The following is a 23,547-nucleotide window of genomic DNA, read 5'->3' as shown; positions in this document are numbered from 1 at the left end:
ACCTTAGTCACTTGTCTGGAACTCAGTTTTTCTTTATTTCAAAGAACAGGGGTTGGAGTAGATAATTTCCAAGGACCGACTCAGATTTTTATAAATATTGATACATAGTTTTGTCTGGTTTGTGACCGCACCGCCCACTGCTCGGCTTGTGGGATTTTAGTTCCCTGACCAGGGATCGAACCCCGGCCGCTGGCAGTGAACGCACAGAGTCCTAACCACTGGACCGCCAGGGAATTCCTGATATGTAATTTTCAGAAATCATTTATTAAATCCTTATCTCTGTGTAATGGTCTGCTGGATTGTACTCCAAGGGCTGTATGGTCAGAATGGATTGGGCTGTAACAATATTCACCAATCTTCCTATTTATTTGTGTCATAAAGAAGACACATTTCTCCTCACCCTTGAGTGTTAGGCTTTTTAAAGGAAGCTGTGGAGTGCAGTGCAGTGTTTCTTAGATGACAGATTGCAGACCTTTGTGTATCCATAGATGTGTTTAGGGGATGTCCAAGTTCTTAGCAAAACTTTTTAGTGTTGTATTTCTATTTAAATGCTAACATAAAAATTTAGTACAAGCATGTTCTGTACCACCTGTATGGATACTTTATAATAAAAACTTCCTCCTGTTCTTTTCTTCCATTTGGTACCAAGTATTTTAATTGTTGCAAGCTAATGAGCAGATGACCCACTCCTACAAAAATGCCATTGTTTTCCCTATCTGTGAAGAAACTGAAACAGAAGTTAAGTAACCTGGTTAAGGTCAAACAGCTTGTATATGGCAGACTTGAGATTTGAACTAGACATGGTATAAAGCCTGTACTCTTGATCATTTAGCTGTACTTTCTTGTTACAGGAACAGGCTTTTTCATATTTCTGGGTTTCAGTTTCATAATCTATAAAATGGATATAACATATAGCTCATAACTTTGCTCATAAGTATTAAATGAGAAAATTGTATATAAAGTGCTTAGCACAGAAACATTTAGTAATGCTTAATAAATGTTAACTGTTGTGGTTATAATTGTCATCATCACTGTCATTGCCGCTATTAAAAAGACAATTATTTGCAAGGTGCATTTTCTGCCTTTTTTTAGCTTTACTTACTTATAGTCTAATTTAAGATCCAATCTGATTTTTTTAGGTCTAGGGTCTTTTTTCATACTTATGCTCAAATATATAGAAACTAGCTTAAATATGTCTATTATACTAAGTAAATTGTACTTACTTAAATTGTATTTACTATGTGTATTGCTCTTTTTTTTAAGTGCTTGGTGGTAGGTGTATCGTAATTAATAACAGGATGAGTACTTTTAGAGTGATGGTTAATAATATTTAATCTATGCAACTCCATAGAAGTACCCAGAGTCTGGAGCTGGGCTACCTGGGCTCAGATCCTTGCTCTGCACTACTTACTGGCTCTGTCATGAACTTTGTAAGAGGCTATTAGGCACATAGAAGGTTCAATAAATGGTAACTTAGATGATTACTATCTGTGAGTGAACCAATGGAGGAGTCTAAATCTGGGAAGGGTACAATTAGAAAGTGATGGGAATGAGTAGAGTAGTTATTGAAAGAATCTGACAAATAATAATGACTTTGCTAAATTGCTCATTGTTAACCTGGGAATGTCACCACACAACTCACTTTGTCTTTCTTATATCTTAGGTTGGCTTTTTTGTGAAGAGAGGATGTTCCAAAGGCATGGTTGAAATTGAATTGTAAGTGTTAAAAGCGCTAAAACCACATTTTCCTACATAATTTCTTCGTTTATGTTCATGCTTTCCTGATGACTTTAGTCAAGAGTAATAATACAGTATTATGGCATAGATATTGGGAATAATATTTAAGGGATACTTTATCCAGACAAGTAAGTTTTGTTGGTTTTTTGTTTTGTTTTTGGTTTTTTTAATGCATCTTTTTAAAAATATATTTATTTATTTATTTATTATTTATTTGGGTTGTGCCGGGTCTTAGTTGCGGCAGGCGGGTTCCTTAGTTGTGGCATATGGGCTCTTAGTTGCGGTGTGCATGTGGGATCTAGTTCCCCAACCGGGGGTTGAATCCTGGCCCCCTGCATTGGGAGCATGGAGTGTTAGCCACTGCGTCACCAGGGAAGTCCCTTAATGCATCTTTTAAAGCCTGAATTGTAAGAACTTTCTTCTGGAAAAATTCTTAAGGAAATTAGAAATTTATGGGAGATAATGAAATAGAAATATACCACTATTAAATATTCATTAAGAACTTGCAGTATTTTTTACAAACTTAAGCTTTCTTTTTTCTGATTTTGAAAGCAAAATATTCACTTGTTTAAAAAAAAAAAAATGCAAACAGTGTAGGAGTGTAAAAAGATGAAAGCCTTCTTGCCATAATTCCACTTCCAGAAACGACCACTGTTAGTAGTTTGGTGAACTTCATGTATGGCAGACACTGGGCATTTATGTCACCATTTTCCATTCCCTCCCTTATGGTAGAAATTGATAATTCATTATGGTGTTCTTTTCCCTTAAACCTAGATGTTCTCAGTTTACCACTCTTGGCAGCCATTTCTGATGGATGAGAGTTACTCTTCAAGATGAAACCAGTTGACCATCCTTGGTGCAGATACTTTGTCTTTTATATATGAATATGCACATCCCTTAGGTGGTTTTTAGAGTGTTGTTTTTTGGAGTGTTTATAGAAAGTTATTGAATTTTCTTAGCTGAAATAGCTCTTAAAGATTATCTAATAGCCTTATTTTATAGGAAATGAGGAAGTGATCTTTATTCAAAAATTGTTGAAAATTTTAGAATTTATGTAGAGATGAGAAATAGGCACACATGGAAGAAAACAGTTAAAGAGGTTATACTCAACTTATTAAAATATAATGGTGGTATTTTACTGAAGGATACAAAACCGAGACCTGAATAAATGGAGAAGCATATTATGTTCTAAAAATATAAATTTAGGGCTTCCCTGGTGGCGCAGTGGTTGAGAATCTGCCTGCTAATGCAGGGGACACGGGTTCGAGCCCTGGTCTGGGAAGATCCCACATGCCGCAGAGCAACTGGGCCTGTGAGCCACAACTGCTGGGCCTGCACGTCTGGAGCCTGTGCCCCGAAACGGGAGGGGCCGCGATAGTGAGAGGCCCGCGCACCGCGATGAAGAGTGGCCCCCGCACCACGATGAAGAGTGGCCCCCACTTGCCGCAACTAGAGAAAGCCCTCGCACGAAACGAAGACCCGACACAGCTAAAAATAAATAAATAAATAAATAAAGTAGCTATTAAAAAAAAAAATATATATATATATGTAAATTTGTAGTCACCATTAACATGTCAGTCCTTTCCAAGCTAATGTATAAATTTGATATAATTCCAATAAGAGTCTCAACAGGTAAATTTATAAGTTGATTATAAAGTTCATCGGGAAGAATAAACCCAAGAGGTCTTGAAAAGTAGAATCATGAATAAGACATTTATGTAACAGATGTTAAAGTGTAAAATAAGGCCTTTTTTTAAATTTAATTTTTATTTTATATTGGAGTATAGTTGATTTACAATGTTGTGTTAGTTTCAGGTGTATAGCGAAGTCATTCAGTTATACATATACATATATCCATTCTTTTTCAGATTCTTTTCCCATATAGGTTATTACAAAATATTGAGTAGATTTCCCTGTGCTATACAGTAGGTCCCTGTTGATTATCTGTTTTATATATAGTAGTGTGTATATGTTAATCCCAAACTCCTAATTTATCTCTTTCCAAGTCCCCCACCCCCACCCCACAATCCCAAGTCTGCTTTCGAAATCTGAGTCTGTTTCTGTTTTGTAAATAAGTTCATTTGTATCATTTTTTTTAGATTCCACATAAAAGTGATATATGATATTTGTCTTTCTCTGTCTGACTTACTTCACTTAGTATGATTATCTCTATCTAGGTCCATCCATGTTGCTGCAAATGTCATTATTTTATTCTTTTTTATGGCTGAGTAATGTTCCGTTGCATATATGTACCACATCTTCTTTATCCATTTCTCTGTCAATGGACATTTAGGTTGCTTCCATGTTTTGGCTATTGTAAATAGTGCTGCAGTGAAGATTGGGGTGCATGTATCTTTTCAAATGTGCATGTATGGTTTTCTCTGGATATATGCCCAGGAGTGGGATGTATGGTAATTGTTGGAACATATGGTAATTCTATTTTTAGTTTCTTAAGGAACCTACTTACTGTTCTCCATAGTGGCTGTGCCAATTTACATTCCCACCAACAGTGTAGGAGGGTTCCCTTTTCTCCACACCCTCTCCAGCATTTATTGTTTGTTGACTTTTTGATGATGGCCATTCTGACCTGTGTGAAGTGATACCTCATTGTAGTTTTGATTTGCATTTCTCTAATAATTAGTGATGTTGAGCTCTTTTCATATGCTTTTTGGCCATCTGTATGTCTTCTTTGGAGAAATGTCTATTTGGATCTTCTGCCCATTTTTTGATTGGGTTGGTTGTTTTTTTGATACAGAACTGCATGAGCTGTTTGTGTATTTTGGAGATTAATCCCTTGTTGGTCGCTTTGTTTGCAGATATTTTCTCCCATTCTGTGTGTTGTCCTTGCATTTTGTTTATGGTTTCCTTTGCTGTGCAAAAGCTTTTAAGTTTCATTAGGTCCTGTTTGTTTATTTTTGTTTTTATTTTCATTACTTTAGGAGGTGGGTCCAAAAGAGATACTGCTGTGATTTATGTCAAAGAGTGTTCTGCCTATGGTTTCCTCTAAGAGTTTTATAGTATCCGGCCTTGCATTTAGGTCTTTAATCCATTTTGAGTTTATTTTTGTATATGGTGTTAGAGAATGTTCTGATTTCATTCTTTTACATGTGGCTGTCTAGTTAATAAAGCTGTTGATAGTATGGTATTCGTAGAGAAAATTAGAGGAGCAGAATGGAGAAAATAGGAACAGTTCTAAATGTATATAAGAATGTTTTTTTGAATTTTATTTATTTTTTTATACAGCAGGTTCTTATTAGTTATCCATTTTATACATATTAGTGTATACATGTCAATCCCAATCTCCCAATTCATCACACCACCACCCCCACCCCACCACCACTTTCCCCTTCTTGGTGTCCATACGTTTGTTCTCTACATCTGTCTCAATTTCTGCCCTGCAAACCGGTTCATCTGTACCATTTTCTAGGTTCCACATACATGCGTTAATATACGATATTTGTTTTTCTCTTTCTGACTTACTTCACTCTGTATGACAGTCTCTAGATCCATCCACGTCTCTACAAATGACCCAATTTCGTTCCTTTTTGTGGCTGAGTAATACTCCATTGTGTATAGGTACCACGTCTTCTTTATCCATTCATCTGTCAATGGGCATTTAGGTTGCTTCCATGTCCTGGCTATTGTAAATAGTGCTGCAATGAACACTGGGGTGCATGGGTCTTTTTGAATTATGATTTTCTCTGGGTATATGCCCAGTAGTGGGATTGCTGGGTCATATGGTAATTCTATTTGTAGTTTTTTAAGGAACCTCCATACTGTTCTCCATAGTGGCTGTATCAATTTACATTCCCACCAACAGTGCAAGAGGGTTCCCTTTTCTCCACACCCTCTCCAGCATTTGTTGTTTGTAGATTTTCTGATGATGCCCATTCTAACTGGTGTGAGGTGATAACCTCATTGTAGTGTTGATTTGCATTTCTCTAATAATTAGTGATGTTGAGCAGCTTTTCATGTGCTTCTTGGTCATCTATATGACTTCTTTGGAGAAATGTCTATTTAGGTCTTCTGCCCATTTTTGGTTGGGTTGTTTGTTTTTTTAATATTGAGCTGCATGAGCTGTTTATATATTTTGGAGATTAATCCTTTGTCCGTTCCTTCGTTTGCAAATATTTTCTCCCATTCTGAGGGTTGTCTTTTTGTCTTGTTTGTAGTTTCCTTTGCTGTGCAAAAACTTTTAAGTTTCATTAGGTCCCATTTGTTTATTTTTCTTTTTATTTCCATTACTCTAGGAGGTAGATCAAAAAAGATCTTGTTGTGATTTATGTCAAAGAGTGTTCTTCCTATGTTTTCCTCATAAAAATTTAATTTATTGTAAAGGTGGTGATTTAAGCATTGGGTATAAATTACTCAAATTGAGTTGAAATAATTAGCTGTTAATTTTTAAAATGGATAAATATAGAGCTTTATCAGGCACCCTGTACATAAATAGAATCTCGATGTGTTAAAGGCTGAGTGAAAAAAATATGTAACTTTGAAAATGATAGGAAAAAATGTAGAATATTTTTTAAATCTCAGGAAAGGGAGAGGCCTTTCTAAGTAGAACAGGATAGCCAATAACCATATAAAGGAAGATAGGAAGAGCTCTGAGGAAGAGAAGGCTTTGGTGACTGGAACTACATGGCCTCTGCCAAACCACATGGAAAGCTAGGCTGAGAACAGCAGGTCTCCACTTGAGATAGGCTGGGACCTGGGACCCTTTACCAGAGCACTTGAACCTGGACAAACTTCTCCTGAAACAACAGAATACAAAGAAACTGTAAGGGACTAAAAATAACTGCACACATGGCAGTTGGGGCAGTTATGAACAATAAGATACAAAAAAGCCACAAACCAGTTGAGGTGCCAGGAGCAAAAGCAGGGCACTGTGCATAATCCCTGCACAAAGCACCACCAAGGCAGTGGGCAGGTTACCTAAGCTGTACCTCCTGCCCAACCCACGTACCTGCCCCTGTTGTTACCCATTTTAAGGACCCAAGCAGTTCCTCTTGTGGAGTGAGCATGGGCACCTGACTCTTGTTTTCACCCCCTTATGCTGCAGCATTAGACCCAATAAAGCCTTGCCTCGAAAAAAATAAACAAATAAAGGAAAATAAGAAATTTAGGCTCCATAGAAATCTAGCTAAATATAATGGTGCCATAGTTAAAAATGAGTGACAGATGGGAGGAAACATTTTCAGTACAGATAGCATGTACATGTCTCAAAATTACCAAAATACCAATGTTTCATCAAGTCAGTAAAAATTATAAACAACTTAATAGAAAATAAGCAAAGAAATTTAATACAAAGTAAATGGCCAGTAAGTATAAAAAGAGGCTACACCTAACTAGTTAGCAAGGAAATCAAGGTGAGGATTCTTTTCTTCTCAGCTTAGAAAATTTTTAAAATAAAATTCAGTCATATGAAGGTATAGGAAAGTGAATCCTGTTGTGCACTGTTTGTGGGAGTATAGGCACTATATCCTATTTGGCAGCATCTATCAAATATTAAATACAAATATTCTTTGGTCCAGTCACTATTGTAGAGATTGATTGCTCATTGACACAAAAGTAGCTTTTTCCTAATTTTAATAATGAAAATTATGAATAACTCAAATGTATATCACCTGATAAATGGGTAAACAGAATGTGATATATCCATACAATGACATTTTATTGAGCCGTAAAAAGGATTGAAGTACTGATAGACCCTATAACATGGGTAAACCTTGAGAAGATAATGCTTGGTGAAAGAAGCCAGACACAAAAGAATACATATTGCATGATTCCATTTATATGAAATGTCCAGAATAAGCAAATCCATAGAGACAGAAAATAGATTAGTGGTAGCTGGGGTATGAGGGGAGGAAAGAATGGGGAGTGATTGGTTTAACAGGTATGGGCTCCTCTTTTGGGAGATGAAAATATTCTGGAATTAGATGGTGGTGATGGTTGCACAACCTTGTGAATGCATTTAAAAACCATTGTTGATACACACAGTCTTTCAACTGTATACCTGAAAATGGTTAAACTAGTAAATTTTATACATTTTACCACCATTTTTTAAAAAACCATCAAATTGTACACTTTAAAATGGTAGATTGTATGATATGTGAATTATATCTCAATTTTAAAAAATACAAGCATACCTCATTTCATTGTGCTTTGCAGATACTGTGTTTTGTTTTTGTTTTTGTTTTTTTACAAATTGAAGATTTGTGGCAACCCCGCATTGTCAAATGATGGTTAACATTTTTTAGGAATAAAGTATTTTTAATTAAGGTAGGTACATTGTTGTTTTATATGTAATGCTGTTGCACACTTAGTAGACTACAGTATAGTATAAACAACTTTTATAAGTACTAGGAAACCGAAAAATTCGTGTGACGCACTTTATCGCAGTATTCACTCTATTGTGGTGGTCTGGAACCAAACCCGCAATGTCTCCGAGGTATGCCTGTTGCCAAAGATACTCCTGGGTTAGCCTTGGTACCATTGATGGATCACAATGGTTTCTTAGATATTGAAACTGAAAAAGTATACTAAGCCAGGTATATTTATAAAATACAGAGGAAGTATTAACATTTAAGTTTCAAAAGTCCATTATGGATGGCTGCAGATCTTAAGCACTCCTGACTTTCTACTCTGAATCACCAAAGCCCAGTTGTCTTCTTAGTTATCTAAAGAGGTTAACTACTTGGTGTGCAGTAGCTACTTGCTCTAATAATCTAACCAGTAACTATTAACCAGAGTTCTGTTACCAAGTCTGGCACAAGGGGAGGTTTCCCTTTCCCCATACTCAACATGGTTATGTTGTGCTCTCTTGTTCCATTAGGGTCCATGTGGCTTTGAGAGTACCAGACATAAAATGGCTCATTATTAGTTGTTGGAATTGTCATTGCTGTTGAACGGATGCATTAACTGACCACATATCCATTGAAGGCAACGGTGGATAGAATAGTCTCTGACATGCATTTATGCAATCATTTTTCAAATATTTATTAGTTCATTGGGGGATACAGCATTCTGCCATCATGGAATTTATGGTTAGAGGCGAAGAGGAGACATAAACAAATAGATAATAAAATATGTTAGATGGTGATAAGCACTATGTAGAAAAGTAGAGGCAGGAAGAGAACATAGGGAATGCTAGAGTGGAAATTACAGTATTGAATAAGGTGATCAGGAAAGTTCTCACTGAGAAAGTATTTGAACAAATACTTGAAGAGAATAAGGGGATGAGCATGGAGATATTTGGAGAAACAGCATTTCAGGTAGAGGAATCTGTTAATGCTAAGACTCTGAAGTGGTACCTAGAGTCACTGGATTGCATTGAACAGGAAAAGGTAAGTTCTGAAAATATCAGGGAGGGAGCCAGCTCATAAGGCCTTGTGGACCAATGTAAGGAATTTGCATTTATTTTGAATAAGATGGGAAGCCACCAGGATTTGAGCAGAGAGGTGACATAATCTAACTTAAATTTTAACCAGACCATTTAGGTTGCTGTGTGAAAAATAGAAAACAGAGGCAAAAGCAAGGATACCAATGTAGTGATGAATATAATAACCTTAAGAGAAATTAAAATAGTTTGGGATTTGCTCACAAATTGAATATAGGGTGTGAAAGAGAGGCATCAAAGAGGACATGTACATATATAGATAATCTGGCATGCTTAAGAGTGGAGTTTCTGTTAGCTGAGGTAATGAAACCTGCATCAGTATGTTTTAGGGTAAGATCAGAAGCTCATTTTGGAGTAAATTATATTTCATCAAATTAAGATGGCAGCATTTGTAAAATGCAGCTTCCAGTTGAACTATGACACGGTTTGAAATGCACAACCCAGTTTCAGAAATGTTAAGATGGAAAAGAACAATAACAAAAACCGATGCTTTTCAGGGTCAGTAAAATACAGAGTAAAGTTTGAGATGCCTATATAGCCATTCAGGTAGAAATGTTGAATGGGCAATTGGATTTTTTAACCTGTCGTTTGGCGAGAAGTCTGGGCCAAAGATAATGCGTTTGGGGAGTTGGCAGTAGGGTGATTGAAATCTCCAAGGGAGAAGATAACAAAGCAAAGAAGTCTAAGAGCTAGACCCTGTTGTACTGCAGCATTTAGAGGCTGAATGTAGGGAAAGGAAACTGGGAGGAATGCTAGTGAGTCAGAAGAATATAGTACCTGGAAAGCAGTACTTTGAATGGCTCGATGGCTTGAGGAGGAGGGAGTGATATGTGTCCAGTGTTGCTGATAGGTCGAGTAAAATGAAGACAAAGAACTTAAATTAGATTTAGCTCATTGTAGGCCTTGGCAAGGTTTAGGGGAGGTGGTGCTTTTATTTATTTCTGTTGAATGTTCAGGAAAGGCCTGTTGAGAATATTCATGAGTTGAGAACTAAATGAGAACCATAAGAACTGGGAGTAGAGTATTCCAGGCAGATGGAATAGTTTGTGCTCAGGATCTAGGGCAGAATTAAATTTGTTGTTTCTGAGGAACAGAAAAATGGTAGTGTGGCTGGAGTGAAATGAGGTATTTGTTGTAGGACTTTGGAAGATACCACTTACTTGGTTCCTTGATACCATTTACTTTTTGTTCCTGATTTGGTGTTCTTTTAATTATGACTAGCTAATGAATTTTATCAGCATCTATTGAATTGATCATATTATTTTAATTGTTAAATTCAGTTAATTTCCTGATAGTCACCCAGTTTTGCATTCTTAGAATAAATGCAGTATAGTCATAATTTTTGCATTGCTAGATTTGCTTTTCTAATGTTTTATTTAGGATTTTTACATCTGTATTTTGTTTGTGAAATATTTGTTGTTTGAAGGTTTGGTTAAACTTACTGATAAAATCATCTGGGCCTCGAGTGTTTTTGTTTTTTTAATTTTTTAACTATTGATTTAATTTAATTAATGATAATGGATTATTTAGTTTTTCTATTTCTTGAATCATCATGGTAGTTTATGCTTTTCTAAAAGAATTTTTCGTCTTAGCTTTTAATTTTATTGGGCTGAATAATAGCTTCTTATGTAACTTTATTAAATTTGTATTATGTTGTCTCATATATAATATATATTATCTAAGTGTCTTCTGTAGTTGTATTCCCCTCTTTCATTCATGCTTTTTTCATGATTTGGAAAAAATTGATTTGTTAGTTTTATTAGTCTTTTTTAATGAATTAACTTTTTGCATTGTTATTTCTGTCTTACATCATTGCTTTCTATTTCATTCATTTTTACTCTTACCTTTACTAATTTTTCTTTAAACTTTTGGTTTCTTTTGTTCTAATTTCTTGAAATGGATATTTATTGTACTAATTTTCAGTCTTTTGTTTTTTCCCTGATATAAATAGTTAAGGTTAAAAATTTCCCTCTCAGTATTGCTTTAGTTCCATCTCCCAAATTTTGGTATATTGTGTTTTCGTACTTTTCAGTCGTGAATGTTTTTTTTCATTTTCTTTTTGAGTTCATAAATTAAAAGTTGTTTCAGATTCTAATGTAGTGATTTTCCTGTTATGTTTTAGTATTGATTTCCACTTCGATAGTAGTGTGGTAAAAGAAAGAGAGAGAGAGAGAGAGAGATGGTCTTTATGTTCTCAATCCTTTGAAATTTGTTGAGACTTATTACTTGTACTGAGCTTTTGTAATTGTTACTTGTTTGGTTGAAAGAATGAGAATTCTGCTGTTGTATGTGCAATGTTCAGTATTTGTCCTTTAGTTCAAGCTTATTAGTTATATTGCTAAATCTTCTGTATTTTAGCTGATTGCAGTTGTCAGATCAATTCCTTAATTACTGAGAAAAGTGTATTACACTATCCCTTTATGTGGATTCATCAATTACCCTTGTTCTCTGTCAATTTTTGCTTTATATATTTTCAGGACATTATTGAATTCTTTATTGTTATGTGCTGATTTCTTCATCTTTCGAGGCTTCTTGCTTTAGAATCTGTTTAATTTGCTATTAATGAATGTACTTAGCAGCTTTCTCTTTAAATATTTTCCTGGTTATCTTTCATTCATTTCAAGTTTTTAATATCTTTTTTATCTTATTTAAACAAGGATAGCTGGGTGGTGTTTTTCATATAGTCTTTTAAATAATACATACAGTTCATTTATTGTAATTACTTATACATCTGGACTTATTTTTACTGCCTTATTCTGTGCCTTTAATTTGGCCCACTTTTCAGTATTTGTTTCCTCTCTTGCCTTCATTTGGATTTTTTTGTTTGGTTAATTTTTCTTTTTTTATTGTTTTGGAAATTATGCATTGTTCTCTTGTTTTAATGGTTATTAGAATTTTTAACAAATACTTTAATAGAGTCTAGACTTAATTAAATTTTCATCTTCTACTGAATAAATATCTTAGAGTGCTTTTTATAACTTTTTTTCTGAATTTATATGCTACTTTAATTCTGTCTTGTTTCTTAAACTCTTCAAGACATAAAAACTATTATTAATTTAAACTGTAATGTTTGTTTAGAATTACACCACATATTTTCTGTTTGCCTTGCTTTTCATTCTTTCTTGCATTTGTTTTCTTCCCTCTGGGATCACTTTCTGCCAGAGGACATTCTTTAAAGTTTCCTTTAATGAAGCTCTTCTAACACTCAGTTTTTGTCTGTAAATATCTTGCTCTAAATCTTGAAAGATGTACTTGCTTTATATAAAATTCTACACTGATAGATCTTTTCTCAGCACATGCAAAGTATTCTATTGTCTTCTGTTGTGAATCTAATCTTAGTTTCTTTGTTAGTAATTGTTTTTGGTGTTTTATAGTTTCACATCATATATTTATGTGTGGATTTATTTTTTATTTATTTTGCTGTGATTTCTTCTTAAATCTGTAGTTTGGAAAATTCTTATCTGTTATTTCTCCAAATACTGCCACTGACCCATTCTTGGCCTCCCTTCCTTCCAGAACTCTTACAAGACAGATGTTACGCTTTCTTAGTCATCCGTGTCTCTTAACATCTTTCATATTTTTCATCTTTTTATGTCTACATTGCATTCTAGATCCATTTCTCTTTGGTTCTTTTTCATATCATTTATTTATATTTTCAATCTTTTATTTCTTAAAATATAATAAACGTATTTATACTTGAGTCCTTTGATTCCAATATGATTTTACTTTCTATTTCTGCTAGTTCTTACTCTTGAAGCTTTGTTTTCTTGCGAGTGTGTTTCCAGCGAGCTTCTCCTTTCTCTTGGAACTTTATCTGTGTTAAACTCTTTGATGATAAAGGTAGATTCCTGCAGAGAGAATTTTTGTTAACTTCTGTTAGAGATCATTGGATACTTTTAAACCAGTATCTCAATACACAGAATTCTCAGTTTGAGGGTGTTTGAACCTCCTTACGTCTGTCATGTAACTTCAACATACAAATCTGTTTGAGAGTGACTTGGGGTTAGTAACTCTCAGGGTAAAATTTTTCTTCATTTCCAGTTCGAGTCATAGTTTGATACAGGCAAGTTTGCCTTGCTGTGGGTGATGGTGGTGGTGGAGGTAATGGAGTAATTCTAGTTTACCCTCACAGTGACAGTATAGCCTTTTGGGGATGGTTTCTTTTTTCCTTTTTGTTTCTTTTTTTTTTTTTTTAATTAAAGTATAGTTGATTTACAATGTTGTGCTAATTTCTGCTGTACAGCAAAGTGACTCAGTTATACACATATATACCTTCTTTTTTATATTCTTTTCCATTATGGATTATCCCAGGAGATTGGATATAGTTCCCTGTGCTATACAGTAGGACCTTGTTGTTTATCCATTCTAGATGTAATAGTTTGCATCTACTATCCCCAAATTCCCAGCCAATCCTTCTCCCACCCCTCCTCCCCCTTGGCAACCACAGGTCTGTTCTCTATGACTGTGAGTCTGTTTCTGTTTTGTAGATAGGTTCATTTGTGCCATATTTTAGATTCCACATATAAGTGATATCATATGGTATTTGTCTTTCTCTTTCTGACTTACTTAGTGTGATAATCTCTAGTTGCATTCATGTTGCTGCAAATGACATTATTCTGTTCTTTTTTATGGCTGGGTAGTATTCCATTGTGTATATATATACCACATCTTCTTTATCCATTCATCTGTTGATGGACATTTAGGTTGTTTCCATGTCTTAGCTATCGTGAATGGTAGTGCTCTGAACATTGGGGTGCATATATCTTTTTGAATTATAGTTTTCTCCAGATATATGCCCAGCAGTGGCTTGCTGGATCATATGGTAATTCTATTTTTAGTTTTCTGAGGAACCTCCATACTGTTTTCCTTAGTGGCTGTACCAAATTACATTCCCACCAACAGTGTAGGAGGGTTCCCTTTTCTTCACACCCTCTCCAGCATTTATTTGTAGACTTTTTAATGATGGCCATTGTGATCGGCATGAGGTGGTACCTTGTTGTGCTTTTGGTTTGCATTTACTCTAATAATTAGTGATGTTGAACATCTTTTCATGTGCCTACTGGCCATCTGTATGTCTTCTTTGGAGAAATATCTATTTAGGTCTCCTGTCCATTTTTCAATTGGGTTGTTTGTCTTTTTGTTATTGAGCTGTATGAGTTGTTTGTATATTTTGGAAGTTAAGGCCTTGTCAGTCACATTGTTTGCAAATATTTTCTCATTCTGTGGGTTGTCTTTTCATTTTGTTTATGGTTTCCTTTGTTGTGCAAAAGCTTGTAAGTTTGATTAGGTCCCATTTGTTTATTTTTGTTTTTATTTCTATTGCCTTGGGAGGCTGACCTAAGAAAACACTTGTACGATTTATGTCAGAGAATGTTTTGCCTATGCTCTCTTCTAGTAGTTTTATGGTGTCATGTCTTACATTTAAGTCTTTAAGCTATTTTGAGTTTGTTTTTGTGCATAGTGTGAGGGTGTGTTCTAACTTCATTGATTTACATGCAACTGTCCAACTTTTCCAGTACCACTTGCTGAAGAGATTGTCTTTTTCCCACTTTATATTCTTGCCTCCTTTGTCAAAGATTGACCATAGGTGTGTGGGTTTATTTCTGGGCTCTCTATTTTATTCCACTGATCCATATGTCTGTTTTTGTACCAATACCACACTGTTTTGATTATTGTAGCTTTGTAGTATTGTCTGAAGTCTGGGAGGGTTATACCTCCTGCTTTGTTTTTTTTCCTCAGGATTCCTTTACAATTCTGGGTCTTCTATGGTTCCGTATAAATTTTTGTATTATTTGTTCTAGTTATGTGAAAAATGTCATGGGTGACTTGCTAGGGATCGCATTAAATCTGTAGATTGCTTTGGATAGGATGGCCGTTTTAACAATATTAATTCTTCCTCTCCAAGAGCATGGGATATCTTTTCATTTCTTTGAATCCTCTTTGATTTCCTTTATTAATGTTTTATAGTTCTCAGCATATAAGTCTTTCACCTCCTTGGTCAGGTTTATTCCTAAGGGGTTTTTTTGGTGCAATTTTTAAAGGGATTGTTTTTTTACATTCCCTTTCTAATATTTCATTGTTAATATAAAGAAATGCAACTGATTTCTGAATGTTAATCTTGTATTCTGCTACTTTGCTGAATTCATTTATCAGATCTAGTGGCTTTTGTGTGGTGTCCTTAGGGTTTTCTATGTATACTATCATGTCATCTACATATAGTAAATATTTTACCTCTTCCCTTCCAATTTGGATACTTTTTATTTCTTTTTCTTTTCTGAGTGCTGTGGCTAGGACTTGCAATACTAGGTTGAATAGAAGAGTTGAGAGTGGTGATCCTTGTCTTCTTCCAGGTTTTAGTGAGAAGGCTTTCCGCTTTTCACCACTGAGTATTATATTGGCTGTGGGTTTGTCATAAATGACTTTTATTATGTCGAGATATGTGCCCTCTATACCCACTTTGGTAAGAGTTTTCACCATGAATGGATGTTGAATTTCGTCAAATCCTTTTTCTGTGTCTATTGAGATGATGATGTGGTTTTCGACTTTTGTTTTGTTAATGTGGTGTATTAACATTGATTGATTTGCATATATTGAATCATCCTTGTGAACTTGAGATGGACCCCACTTGGTCATGGTGTATGATCTTTTTTATGTATTGTTGGATTTGGTTTGCTAATATTTTGTTGAGAACTTTTGCATCTATACTAATCAAAGATGTTATAATTTTCTTTTTTGGTGATGTCTTTGTCTGGTTTTGGTATTAGGGTGACGGTGGCTTCATAGAATGTCTTTGAGAGTGTTCCCTCCTCGTCAGTCTTTTGAAAGAGTTTTAGAAGGATCAGTATAAGTATGATCTTTGTATGTTTGGTAGAATTCGCCTGTGAAGCCATCTGGTCCTGGACTTTTGTTTGTAGGGAGTTTTTTTGTTTTGTTTTATTTTTTAATTACAGATTCTATTTCACCTCTAGTGATAGATCTGTTCAAATTATCTTTCTTCTTGATTCAGTTTTGGTGGGCTCTGTGTTTCTAGAAAGTTGTCCATTTCTTACAGGTTGTCAACTTTGTTGGCATATAATTATTCATAGTATTCTCTTATGGTTTTTTGTATTTCTGCAGTATCGGTTGAGATTTCTCCTTTTTCATTTCTTATTTTGTTTATTTGGATTCTCTCTTTTTTCTTCTTGGTGAGCCTGGCCAGAGACATGTCAATTTTGTTTACCCTTTCAAAGAACCAGCTCTTGGTTTTACTAATTTTTTTCTGTTGTGTTTTTAATGTCTATTTTATTTATTTCCTCTCTGTTCTTTATTATTTCCTTCCTTCTGCTGACTTTAGGTTTTGTTTATTCTTCTTTTTCTAATTCTTGTAGGTGGTAGGTTAGGTTGTTTATTTGAGGTTTTTCTTATTTTTTGAGGAAGGCCTGTATCGCTGTGAACTTCCCTCTAAGAGCTGCTTTTGCTGCCTCTCATAGATTTTGTATGGTTGTGTTTTCATTGCCATTTGTCTCCAGGTATTTTTAATTTCCTTTTTGATTTCCTCATTGACCCATTGATTTTTTAGTAGCGTGTTATTTAGTCTCCATGTAATTTTTTTTTCTCATTTCTTTTCCTGTGGTTGATTTCTTGTTTCATGCCATTGTGGTTGGAGGAGATCCTTGAAATAATTTCTGTACTCTTAAATTTGTTGAGGTTAGTTTTGTGCCCTAGTATGTGGTCAGTCCTAGAGAATATTCCATGTACACTTGAAAAGAATGTGTATTCTGGGTTTTTTTTGGATGTAATGTTCTGAAAATATCAATTAAGTCTAACTGTTCTGTTGTATCATTCAGGATCTCTGTTACCTTATTGATTTTCTGTCTAGAAGATCTGTTTGTTGATGTGAGTGGGGTGTTAAAGTCTCCTATTATTGTATTCCCATCAATTTCTGCCTTTATGTCTGCTAGTATGTTTTATGTATTTGTATTCTCCTATATTAGGTGCATATATGTTGAAGAGTGTAAAATCCTCTTCTTGTATTGACCTTTTTATCAGTATATAGTATCCTTCTTTATCTTTCTTTATGGCCTCTGTTTTAAAATCTATTTTGTCTGATACGCTTATTGTGACTCCCGCTTTCTTGTCATTTCCGTTTGCATGAAATATCTTTTTCCATCCCCTTGCTTTCAGTCTGTGTGTGTCCTTTGCCCTAAGGTGGATCTCTTGTAGGCAGCATATTGTAGGCTCTTGTTTTTTCATCCAGTCGGCCACTCTGTGTCTTTTTTTGGAGCATTTAGTCCATTGACATTTAAGGTAATTATTGATACATATATATTTATTGCCACTTTAAACCTTGTTTTCCAGTTGATTGTATGTTTCTTCTTTCTTCCTTTCCTTTTTTGTTTTTCTTTTTGTGATTTGATTACTTTCTTTTATTTTATGCTTGTGTTCTCTTCTTTTTGGTTTTTGTGAATCTATTGTATGTTTTTGATTTATGGTTGCCCTGTTTTTCAAGTATGTTAACCCCTTCTTATATCTGCTTGCTTTAGACTGAGAGTCATACAGGCTCAAACACAGTCTAAAAAAAAAAAGAATCTACATTTTCTTACTCTTCTTCCCCACATTTTATGATTTTGATGTCCTTTTTTTACACCTTCATGTTTATACTTTTGCTGTTCCTTGTCTTTATCGTAGCTTTCACAAATAGGTCTTTTATTGTTTTTCTTTTTGATCTGTATACTGGCTTATTTAAGTGGTTTACTTTCCAATTGTGATTTCCTCCTTCCTATATCTTCTTGCTTTTTTCTATTTAGAGAAGACCTTTCAATATTTCTTTTAGGATAGGTTTAGTATCGCTTTATTCTTTTAGTTTTTGCTTGTCTGAGAAATTCTTTATCTCTCCTTCTATTCTAAACGATAATCTTGCTAGGTAGAGTATTCTAGGTTGCAGATTTTTCCGTTTTAAGACTGTGAATATATTTTGCCACTCCCTTCTGGCCTGCAGTGTTTCTGTAGAGAAATCGGCTGATAGTCTTATGGGGGTTCCCTTGAAATTAACTCTTTGCTTTTCTCTTGCTGCTTTTAGAATCTTCTCTTTATTTTTAACTTTTGCCATTTTTATTATAATATGTCTTGATGTACGTCTGTTTGGGTTCATCTTGTTTGGGACCTTCTGTTTCCTGTATCTGGATATCTGTTTCCTTCTTTAGGTTTGAGAAGTTTTCAGTAGTTTCTTCAAATACATTTTCAATCCCCTTTTCTCTTTCTTCTCCTTCTGGAATCCTTGTTATGTGTAGATTGGCATGCTTTGTATTATCCCATAGGTCTCTTATATTGCTTTCTTTTTTTTTTTCCCATTTGGCTTTCTGTCTGCTGTTTTGATCAGGTAATTTCCATTATTCTATCTTCCAGATCACTTACTCTTTCTTCTGCATTATTCATTCTGCTATTCATTGCCTTTAGCTCAACTTTTGTCTCGGCAAGTGAATTTTCTAATTTTTCTTGTCTCTTCCTTATAGTTTCTACTTCCCTTTTACAGTAATTTGCATTTCTGTTGATAGCCTTTCTTAATTCCTTCAGTATTTTTGTTACCTTCTTTTTGAACTTGGTGTCTATTAGACTGAAGAGGTCTGTTTCATTGTTCCTTCAGGGGAATTCTCTCGGTCTTTTCACTGGGAATGGTTCCTCTTATATCTCTCTTACTCTGTGTGTTTAGGAGAAACAATTATGTACCGTAGTCTTGGAGGGCTAATTATATGCAGGAGTGTCCCTGTGTAGCTTGTGTGCATTTAATATTTTTTTGGTGTGAGGGTTGCTTTTGGTTTGGATGCTTGCCGTCTCTTTCCTCAGCATGTACTGGCTGTTATCCCTTGATAGGGGCTATGCAGGTGCACTGCCCGTGCACGCTTCCAGGAGGTGGGGGAAGCAACCAGCACCCACTCATGGGACCCTTGGCAGCGGCAGCACTCCATACCCATCTGTGGAGTCCTAGATGGCAGTGGTAGCTCGCACCCATCCCTGGAGCTCTTGTAGGTGGTGCCCTGCCGCCTGAAAGCACGCGTGCAGAGAAAGGAACTTCTATGGCAGTCCCACCCCTCTCCTCACACACACCCCAACAATGGCACCTTGTCTCTCTGGTGGTCCCAGGCTTCTTCCCATGCTGCTGATTGCCAGTGAAGAAGATGGATGAATAGATAGGAGGTGTGAAGCAGTAGTACTTTTAAAAGCAAGAAATAAGTAAATACCCTTCTTTCAGATTTTCTGTTGTTTAATGTTCCTTATAGTCATGTGGTACAGTCTCCTCTGAATTCAGAGTGGTGGAGTGTAAGATGAGGAAACCATGGGCCACCTGTATGGGCAGGCTGATTTTGATGTCTGGAAATGCATATGTAAGAGTTAGTTTTCATTCATACATTTTCCAAGTAGAGAGAGTTTCGAGGTTTAACTGTTACATGTTTTTATATACCAACCCATTTAAAATTGTAGTCAACACACGTGATTGGAGTGTAGCATAATGATTAAAGGATAAATAACTCCTCTGGCAGTGTTTGGGAATTAGTATCGGCATTTGTTTTTATTTTATTTTAACAGTTTAAATAATTTCAAATGTTGAAAGAGTAATAACCTGCAGGTGGTCAGTTATGTATTATCACTAATAAAATGTCAGGCTTTCCTTCTTTGGAGGGGCCAAAATGTCAAAAGGAGTAAAAATTATAATAATAATCCTATGTGGCAACCTTTGATGCAAGAGAATTTTAGAAATTTTATTTCTAAAATAATGTATGTATTTTGAGTATAAAGGTTTTTAATTTATTTTTTAACTAGGTTCAGGACATCTGGAAATCTTGTAATCACTCGTGAGATTGATGTGGCAAAAAATCAGTCCTTTTGGTTCATCAACAAAAAATCTACAACTCAGAAAGTAGTAGAAGAGCAGGTTGCAGCCTTAAATATTCAAGTGGGCAATCTTTGCCAGTTTCTACCTCAGGTATGAGAGAATTAAATGTAAAGGTGGGAAAATTTTGTGTATGTTTCCTCTTTATGTCATATAAGAATGTAAATACTTTTTAAGAGTATTGTAATGTTTACTATTTAAAATGAGCATAGTGGTCTTAATACTGACAGTTCTTTGTGAAAGGTAGCATCTCATCTCTTACAGTATAATCTTACTAATTTGTAGTAATTTGGAAATAATCAATTAATAAGTCTGTTAAAGTATTGTAAAGGAAATAAAGGTATTATTTTTAAGTACAGAGAGTAACTTGAACAGCTGTGTGCTCCCATTCATAGACTCGTAAAATTTTGTTAATAAACAACTTCTTAATCAGTGTATTTGTATAAAATATTTTATATACTAAGACTTTTAAATCTATAGGTGTGCCTTCTAAAGACCTTTCATATTTTAAGTTTGTTTAGTAAAAATAAAACATCCTGATATTGCATGTTATATGTTAAAATCAGATCTTTTAAATTTGTCTTTGAATGCAGTCTAGTGACTGAATTATAGTTCATTTTTTTCTTCAGAAACAATGATGATTTGATTACTATGTCCAAGTGAAAGAAAAGTTAAAATTTGCAAGTATTTATCAGCTGATATAAGACTATCTACAGAAGTAGATGTTTAAAATTGCTCTGTGTTTTTTTTTTTAACTTCTAGTATTCCATTCCAAATTATGTGTAGTAGATAATCATTTCAGTCCAGGGGAGTATTTTTTCTTTTATTTCCAAACTATTTGTTAAATGTGTATAGAACTTTCAACCTGGAAATATTGACATCGAAATTTTTTTAAGGTTCTCAAAAAGATGACAGTTTATACCCTAAGTTTATTATTTTAAAGAATGATATATGAAGGACAGGGTTTATATTAAGATTCACATCTCAAAATAAAGGTTTTTTTTCTTTTAAATGAGTTTCTTCTTGACAAGTATCACTGAGTGAAAAATGTTTTGAAGATATTTATAAACGATAATATTAACTGATATTTAAGGTTTTTGCTCTAGGATAAAGTTGGAGAATTTGCTAAACTCAGTAAAATTGAACTCCTTGAAGCTACTGAGAAGTCAATTGGTCCTCCAGAAATGCACAAATACCACTGTGAACTCAAAAACTTCAGGGAGAAAGAAAAACAACTAGAGGTATTTATAAATAGACAACTCATTTTGTGTCTGTCATTGATTTCTATGTCTCAAAATGTGGGAAAGTAAATAGTAGTTCTGATTCATTGAGTGCATTCATATATTTGTGATTTTTTTTCACCTAGGATTTTGTTGCTAACATTAATTAAGTTAGGTGACAAAAAGTGGGAATGGATTTTATATAAAGTTTGACATTTTTGACTATCATTTCATCAAATATATGTTATTAATTGAATTTCTAAAGCAGCAGTCCCCAACCTTTTTGGCACCAGGGACCGGATTCATGGAAGGCAGTTTTTCTATGGACGGGGTGAGGGGTGGGAGATGGTTCAGGCAGTAATATGAGCGATGGGGAGCAGCAGATGAAGCTTCACTTGCTTGCCTCCTGCTGTGCGGCCTGGTTCTTAACAGGCCGCGGACCGCTACCGGTCCACAGACTGGGGATTGGGGACCCCTGTTCTAAAGAACCAATAATAGTATTATAAAGTATATTTTTTCTCTCAGTAAGTTTCAGTGTTATTCTTTTATTCATTCAGTATTTACTAAACACCTGCTATATGCCAGGCACTGTGTAAGGCTTTGGGTAATACAGCAGATATGTAGCTTTTAATATAGTGTCTCTGTTGAGCCAGTTCTCATATTTTTTTCAGTTGTGTGAGGATGGACTTTGTAAAAGAACTGTACATTTAGTTGCAGTGTTTGATTTTTTATTTTCACCTTTAATAAATAAATTAAAATGTTCTTTTATATCATATCATTTGAAAAGGTGTTTTATTTAATGAATCATTTTCCATATCTCAGCAGCTAAAATAAATTCAGTAAATTTTTGTAATGAGAAGTCTTGTAAACAAATGCTTTCTCTTAAACTGTAACTGCCTATACTTGATAATGAGTTTTATTATAATTTAATACTATTTTTATTGTTATACTTATTCAGAGTGAATGGCCAAAGGACTCGTAATTATTTTATCCTACTTTATATACTCTGTCGGTCCTTTTACTTTTCCCCACGTCAAACAATCTTAACACACCCCTCTGAAACACTCACTGAAACTACCTACCAAACGCTGAAAGAAAACAAACGTATTCTACTAAGCTCTGAGTACATTTTTGGCATTTGTTAATTCACAATATAAAGGCTGAATTTTAGCTTTCCTTTATCTCATTTCTAAGTCCTTCAGTCATTGGTATTTATAACATAGTAATCATAATAATACCACTCTTCATTTGTATGTGATGTTAGAGCTTTTGTTGAGCTTTCACCTATAGTAAGTTGAGTTGCTTCTACCCTTGAGGTGAATGGGGCAGATACCTCTCTTCTCTTTAGGCAAGAAGAGTCCAGGCTTAGAGTCGTGTCAGGGCTTCCTCACAGTCCCATAATTAATAAATAGTAGAACCTAGACCAGAATTCAGGTGTGCACATTAGTTTCACACAGTTCTTAAGAACTCCTATGGAATCATTTATTGTGAAATTTTGCTAGCACTGTACATTTTTCATTATTAAAAGCTTTGACCTTTTGTCTTTCTTCAGTTAAACTAATTGTTAAATAAATATTTATTTTAGACCTCATGCAAAGAGAAAACTGAATATCTAGAGAAGATGATTCAGAGGAATGAAAGATATAAACAAGATGTGGAGAGGTTTTATGAACGTAAGCGACATTTAGATTTGATTGAGATGCTTGAAGCAAAAAGGCCATGGGTGGTAAGTGTGAGTTATTAAAGGTGAAAATAGTGATTCTTTAATTAGCAGAAAAGTTATAAAGAAGGCATTAATTACTGTGTATTCAAATTAGGTGCTTTTGTTCATTTTTGCTTTGTATATCATACATAGTAACATTTATCTCTTTCTTTGTGTTATTATATAACTGTGTGCTATGTTGTTGTTATTGCATAACAGATAACAGTTGATTAAGTCTGTGCCCTTAATTTTTCCAGATTTGAGTCAACAGATAGTTTTGTTTTATAAAATGTTAATGAGCTAAAAATGTTTACATATGTAAAAATTAAATCTTTGAGTGTCCTCAGGTCACTGAGAATTTACTTTGAGTGTGCTACTAATATCAGCTTCAGCTACAGACAAAGTTGAAGGATATTAATTGTAATCTTCTGCTCATTACGTTTCATAAGCTTACTGAGGCTACTGTTTTTAGTCACTCTGTGATGTATACTGTTTAAAACCAGTTTGGGCCAAAGATTCATTTCCCTCAGTACATTACTTTTCAGTGGGTGGAACAAAATAAGAAAGTTTAATAATGTTTTTAAGGCTAGGATGGAAATAATTATTAGATTGGAGAAATATGTGG

The 23,547-nt window shown here is 34.6% G+C and overlaps 1 protein-coding gene across 3 annotated transcripts in view; it reads left to right on the top strand.

The window, feature by feature from the left end:
• SMC5 (structural maintenance of chromosomes 5) overlaps positions 1–23,547 on the top strand; it is a 96,026-nt gene that overhangs the window by 11,903 nt on the left and 60,576 nt on the right. For 2 of the 3 annotated variants that reach the window (XM_068552319.1, XM_068552318.1), the window contains exons 3-6: positions 1,664–1,716; positions 19,931–20,093; positions 21,107–21,241; positions 22,806–22,946. In XM_068552319.1, coding sequence (XP_068408420.1) covers positions 1,664–1,716; positions 19,931–20,093; positions 21,107–21,241; positions 22,806–22,946 — 492 coding nt within the window. The remainder of the gene's footprint in view (positions 1–1,663; positions 1,717–19,930; positions 20,094–21,106; positions 21,242–22,805; positions 22,947–23,547) is intronic. The other variant, XM_068552320.1, reaches the window with a different exon arrangement.

This window comes from Eschrichtius robustus, chromosome 10 (assembly GCF_028021215.1).
Source record: "Eschrichtius robustus isolate mEscRob2 chromosome 10, mEscRob2.pri, whole genome shotgun sequence".
Classification (NCBI taxonomy): Eukaryota; Metazoa; Chordata; class Mammalia; order Artiodactyla; family Eschrichtiidae; genus Eschrichtius; species Eschrichtius robustus.
The sequence above is the reverse complement of the archived record's forward strand: the minus strand, read 5'-3'. Positions and strand labels throughout refer to the sequence as shown.